At 33.6% G+C, this 6,804-nt stretch overlaps 2 protein-coding genes across 2 annotated transcripts in view; one reads left to right on the plus strand and one right to left on the minus strand.

The window, feature by feature from the left end:
* The window catches only part of LOC106100372 (proteasome maturation protein), a 1,566-nt gene extending 1,406 nt beyond the window's left edge, over positions 1-160 (plus strand). Inside the window, exon 4 of the mRNA XM_013279200.1 lies at positions 2-160. Coding sequence (XP_013134654.1) covers positions 2-94 — 93 coding nt within the window. The 3' untranslated portion in view covers positions 95-160. The remainder of the gene's footprint in view (position 1) is intronic.
* A 120-nt stretch (positions 161-280) lies between these two features.
* LOC106100523 (2-oxo-4-hydroxy-4-carboxy-5-ureidoimidazoline decarboxylase-like) lies at positions 281-1,362 on the minus strand. Its single transcript, XM_013279390.1, has 3 exons — positions 1,116-1,362; positions 676-829; positions 281-490 (listed from the first exon to the last, which is right to left on the minus strand). The coding sequence occupies exons 1-3, from the start codon at positions 1,297-1,299 to the stop codon at positions 301-303; spliced, it is 528 nt and encodes a 175-aa protein (XP_013134844.1). The 5' UTR covers positions 1,300-1,362; the 3' UTR covers positions 281-300.
* Between the last annotated feature and the right edge of the window lie 5,442 nt (positions 1,363-6,804).

Raw genomic sequence — 6,804 nt, forward strand, 5'->3', positions numbered from 1 at the left:
CATTGGCTTTGAAGACATCCTCAATCTCCCCGACATGTGTGAGGCAGCCGCACAGCCTCATGCTGTTGTAGAAAGATCACTTGGTTTATTGTAAAACTTAATGGTTGTTAATTATCAACTTTTTAAATGTACATTTTCTATTAAAATGATTAAATAAGTACTGCCTTGTTTGATTTATTTTTTGACACCGAAATTTTTTCTAAAGTCTGTTTTTTGAAACTCTGGGTTTTCTAAGATCTTAAATGTATTAAAGGACTTAAAACATGAGGGACTCATATTATAATTTTAAAAAAATTGATCTTATTGTACATGTTCATTAGTTACAATGTTGAGAATTCTTAATTTGCATATTTTCTTTACTTCATTAATGCCGGTTTGCACTTCCTGGTCATAATTATTGTTGTAACGATTTTTCAATCCATCCAATATTGACTGAACTTTGTTTTCTCTTGCACAAATTATGAACGGGAATCCGAATTTTGATTTGTATCTATAGGAGAAAGGAAAATAATTAGAATCACCGCCATCTAGTTGCGATATTAGAAACTATAATGATCGCAAGATTACAGAAAATTCTTCCCAAAACAGTTGTTGGAAACTGATACTAGATGTCGCTACATGTTATTCAATATTGCATCAATTAAAAGCTGCTGCAAAAAAACTTAATATTACTACCGCGTGTTTCTATCATCCATTATTCGCTTTTGTTCTTGGGTTAGATCATTCAATCCAGCGCTTCGTTGCTCTTCCGTTGATTCTGGAGTTAATTCTCCTTGTTGAGCCAATCTTCCTGCTAGATCTGGATGTGATTTCAATACTGCCAATTTTTCTGAAATAATAATTTGATTTTCATCTTCATTCAATGAACTAGAATTTTAAATTAACACTAAATTATTACCCTACTATAATTGTTCACTTTTATTTTAAAAAGATAGTCAACATCGGTCAATGATGTGAATTATTGTCAATATATAGATTTTACAATACTTAAAGCAAATATACATTATTTCAGTAATACTAGTTCACGGATTATTCAATGCTATTCTTATTCAAACTCCAAATTCCCCTGTTTAATGACAAAACAAACAACTAAAAAGTAGTTAAAAAACAATAACCTTCTTCATTGATATCGTCCAAGTACTTTTGAAACGCATCACAAAGTTCATTGACGTTTTTAAACGGCCGTAACTTTTTTATCATCACTGGAGCACCTTTGCAATGTTCTATTACATTTCCGAAAACCGTCTCGAATTGATTTTCATTCAATGAATTAACTTCCGAAATTGTTAGAGACGTCATTGTTTTTTAGTGCACGCTAACTGAACAATATTGATATACTGACAGAGCTGGAATTATCAGTCAAGTCGCGTTATCACCAGTTGTCATAGGTCATTAGTTATGTTCATACAAGTTAAAGCGCAAACAATAAGTACTGTTTGTTAAATTGAGAATTTGTTTTTTGATAAAATTCTATTCTTTAATTAGAGGTTTTGAAAAGGTATGAATAAAATTATAGTAACCGAGCCGAGATTGTTAAAATATTAAAATCTTCGATAACTGACAAATAAATGGACTTTGTTATAAATAAAACTCACTCGGATTTATTTCTTCCACGACTTACATTTATACAACTCTAGTTTATACTGAACAGTCCGACTTTTCAGTTAGAATTGTACATTTAAAACTGAACGTGTGTACCAGACATTATGTATGTTATTGGGTTATTATTAAAGGAATTAAATCACCTTTGAAAAACATAAAGAGAAAGCACGGATGTTATTATTCAATCGACAATTTAACTATTACCACATAGTTCGGCAATTTTTAGTTACTCAATCATCCGCTAAGAAGAAACAAAAAGGACATTTATTTGGCAGCAGTTTGTCGAGCTGAGAGCGAAGAGGGAGAGAGGAATAAATCACAGAGGCGTTGGCACTGGTTATAACGAGCCCTGAGGGAGCGCTACGCCCGCGGGGGCCCGTTGTCGCCTCGCTTGTAATATTAATGCAAACCCATTTAATACACATCGAAATTTGATCCGTACGCTCGCTCTACGTTGTCAAAAACAAATTTAACATGGTAAAGTTAAATTAATACAAGGGACTTCTTCAAAATTAGGAAACATTAATGAAACTAGCTATCCAAAAAACTAAAAAGTTCAATTGACGATTGATACCACACTGTTGCTGGTTGTACATTTCTGTTTACGTTTCAGATATAGCCGGTCACAATGGAATCACTTACTTATTTACTTAAGTCTTAAGAGCGTGGGCACAGCTTTGACTAATAATAATAATATTATAATAATTGCTTCGAACAGCATCTCAAGAAGCTCTCGCTAGACAGTTGGATTAAGGGCCCGATACAAAAGGCGGTTATTTTAGAAACCGCACGACTAGTGAGGAGGTTCCTGTCTCTGCAGCCCTGACCACTGGTTGCTTGAGTCATCGGATTCCGCAGCCGGTGGAGTTCTATTTTTTTATACAGTATGTTTTATTTAATTTTTTATATATATGAAAATCATGCAAAATATATTATATGTAAAAATAAGTAATTAAAGATATATGTTATAATAATTGATTTATGTCAAATATCTAAACTATCGTACAACTGTTGTGTTATTGTCGATTGTTTCGCAGACAATTCAACTGTTTAGTTGCACAACTAAAAATCGAATAGTGTGCACACTTTAAGCTCATAAGAATCAAAGCAAGACTAAACAGTTACGGGATAGTTTAGTTTTAGGTGTGCACGCTCTAATACTAACCTGCATAATACGCGAAAAATATCTGTCAAAATAGTTTTCGAAAAAAAGATAGATGCCACATTGATATTACCTCTTGAAGACCTACTTTGGCCTTTTGATCTTAGCCGTAAACAAGCGTCGCCAACTGATGATCGATCCTAGCTTTAAAAGGAAGGAGGTTGCTGTCGTTAATATAGTCTTATTTGGAATATAGTGTTCGTAATATACGGGTTTCTTACCACGATTGAGGTATTTTAGCTTCCCATATTTAAGCATATGCGCCATGTTTACGGGCTTCTTATATCAGCAGCTAAAACAACCAAATCGTGGTAAGAAACCCGTATATTACGAAGATTATATATTATTCGTAAAAACCACGACAGTGTAAAGTTATTTATTTGGAATAGTTTTTATTTTTTTCCTTTTTGATCTCTAGGGCACCTGGCCTCGTCCCGGCGTCACTCATGGCCGTACGCTAAACATAAATTGTAAATAACTTCTATATTCATTATCTGAATAAAACGTTATTTATTATGAATATAACATAATAATTGACGACCTTAGAAGCTAGATGTTATTAGGGACGATTAATAAATATTAAAATAACATATCTATGCTAAATAGAAACTGTGGTCTAAAGAAATGATGGACCAGTGTTTGCACTGCTCCTGTGGACTGCATGTGCTATGAAAAGATACTTAAAGAATAACTTGAATCGTGTTTTTGCATCTAAAGTTTAGTATGTTCGTTCGTTGGAATTATTAGTAATTTCTAACATCATTAACTGAATAAAACGAATCCATTATTTCGACACACTCAAGGAAGATATTAAACGATTGAATCTACGTAATTAATCGTATCCTTATATCGCAACTTTTACCAAAAAGACCTATGAACATTATTACAGTTATATGAAAAGAAATTACAATCTCTTCTTAAGGAGTCTGGTCATAAGAGGTTTTAAGTTAAGCCTAATTGGTTTTATATAAATTTTTTGCCACCTTATATTGTGTTAAAAATGTTTACTTATGCAAATTTTCTTTTAAACATTAGTTTTTTTACGTAAAAAAGCTTTTTCGATGGGATAAGGCTTAAACCTTATGTAATTACATACCTTAAGGCTAGCATTTCCACCTGTTTGAAGTGGTTATTTTAGGCTTAATGTATTAGGTCAGTTATTGGTTTTTAGCACATTTAATTTTCCATGAATATAATAGTATTTAGAAAGAAATAAATTATATTGTAGCTACGCTATTTCTTTATTCCCCCTAATGATTTGATATCTTGTCCTTTGACTATAAGTTTTAACTTTATGTGCTTCTTTACATCAAGTAATTTCAAATTTCATCGTTCGTTATCGTTATATCTTAAAAAATAGGAAAAACTTCGCTACATGTATTTTGAGTAGGATATACCTAACTGTACGATTATAAAATGTCAAAGAATGTCATAAGGAATAATTTGTTGTTATCTCATAGATAAGAAAAGATAACATTATATACCTACCTAGCAAGTTTCACGAACATCAAATATCATAAACATAAAGAAATAAATATTTTTTATTGTATCTCATTTATTTATTTACAAAACATTTTGCTTCAGCAAATAGCAGTTCCTATAAATAAATTATTTATCTCTCGATTTTCCATATCAAATCTCTTGTGTAATGTTAGTTTATATCCTAAACAATAAAAGCAATTTCATTAAGTGAAAAGTTATGTGTCGTAATCACAATCTACCTACATTAGCTCACGTCAATGCTGAAGTTATTTATAAAACAAACCATCACGCGTGGTGACACTCATGAGAAATCAGTAACGTGCTTTTAAATGATATTGAAACAATAAACATAAAAGCTGAGCCACGGACGCGTGTGATCGCCGTGAATTAATTAAAAGTGGGTTTTCATTAGATCCATAAACGTCATTCGGTCGGCAGCCATGTTGCGCGGCGGCCGCCAGGGGCGGGGCCTGCGCACAGATAACAAAAGCTATAAGTAATCTGTACGTGCGTCCGACCGTCGAACGTCGACCGGAGCCTCACGCTACCTGCCTTTCGATACGTGCCAATGCATTATCTATACTTTTTTATTTAAAAATAAGCATCCGACATTCTATTGGTTGTTAGAACTTATAATGTTTTTGAAAATTGCTTATACTCTACTTCCGCTATTAGGTTTATTTTAGACATTTCATGAAATAAGTCTTAACTTATTTTTCACAACTTTATTTTTTCAAATCATTGTTGCGACAAACAAAACTACGAGCCTGATCGCAAATTGACTTTAGAGGATGAGGCTTTGACATTATATAGTCAAAAAGACCTTTATTAATCCCAAAGAAGGAGGTTCTTTTAAACCATAATTACAACTACCCTTATTATATAATATTGAACATTTAATTCAATCAAGAATTTTAATTTTGAATCTAACACACATAATGAACTATAGGTAGGTATACAAATTGACACGAAAATAGTACATTGAAATAGGATCAAATCTCAAAATTAACTATACATTTCTTCTCAAAACACGTTTGGGATAAAATTTGTTGGTTGTCTCAACGATGACATTAGTATATACTCACGATGGTGTATCAGTTATCGCTTCATAGACGTATGGCTATAAAACCCTTTTGGTAACACGTGATGTCTCGTGATTTATAGCAAAAGTCGGGCCACGACACTGTATCTCAAGTTTACTTTAGACAATCCGGTTCACAATACGTCGAATAATTTATTTACACTACAGGGTAAACTGGAGACCTTTTATCTCTTTGTTGGGGACTTTTAGGTCAGATAAAATAGATAATGTGTTTCTTTATGTTGGCTAAATCGTAAAGTTGAGCGCGTTGGCGTCATGGGGCGTCGTGTCGTTAAATCGTAGAAGGGTTGACGCGGTGTCATGATTTTGTTTTTTTGGATTGCACTCTATGAAAAGTTAGGAATAGAATAACTAATAAAACAATTGCACTAATTTATAATAAAGAACAGTTCCAAATTTAAAAAAGGTAATATAACAATAGGTATAAGTAGTGCTGCTTATTAGCGTTCAAATATTATCAGGGATTTTTATTTTATTATTATACTATTTTTGTGAAATACTAAAATTAACATTTTACGCGTTCCTTAATTGTCATGCATGTCCGCACCTAACCTTAATCGCGTGACAACAAAGAAGCGCCATATTTTAATAGGACATTTCCTTTTGGTTTATGTTTTCGTTACTTATATGTATGTTCGACAATACCATAGGTATTCTGCTAACACATGTAATAATATGTTTTAAATTTTCTAAATCTAGTTAATAAAAAGAGATCATACTACTCTGTAGATATTTTACAAGCAGCGAAATCGCAAGGGAAATATTTCAGCGCATTTGTAATCGCAACGCTGAATGTTATGACTGCATTTTAGATTTTCATATAGTAGTGCCCAAAGTCCCGTCTTTTTGGGACACACGGCTCATAAATCCAGCTTCAATTTAAGCCATATATATTTATATTTAAACTAGTTTTCGCCAGCGACTCCGTCCGCGTAAAATTAAATAAAAAAAAACAAAAGTGAGTTGCCTATGTGTTATTCCAGACTATCACCTACGCCTATGCCGAATTTCATCAAGATCCATTTAGCAATTTAGGCTTTAAAGTCTAACAAACATCCATCCATCCATCTGAACTTTCGCATTTATAATATTAGTAAGATTAAGTAAGACGTGCCAGGTCTAAAATACATACATCGTGATCAAGCTGTCAAAGATAAGTAAGTAAAGAAATGAAAATAAAAATTAAAAGACCACATAAAAGGACAGAATATGGTTGCATGGTCAAAAGCTCGTATCCAGTGCGGTGTTCACACGAGGCGGGTTTGATTTATGCTGTGCCGTGTCGCGGCGCGGCGCGGGCGCGGTGCGGGCGCGGCGGGCGCGGGCGAGGCAGGTACCGGCCCGTTTATAGCGGAACTTTAATTTACGACCGCTCTAAATTACGTGGATTTACTGCGTGCCTTTATTGGCCCGCTACGAACGCCTGTCTCACCCCTCCTCTACCCCCGCTCCAGTC

The sequence above is a fragment of the Papilio polytes genome, unplaced genomic scaffold (assembly GCF_000836215.1).
Source record: "Papilio polytes unplaced genomic scaffold, Ppol_1.0 DF824047.1, whole genome shotgun sequence".
Taxonomy (NCBI): Eukaryota; Metazoa; Arthropoda; class Insecta; order Lepidoptera; family Papilionidae; genus Papilio; species Papilio polytes.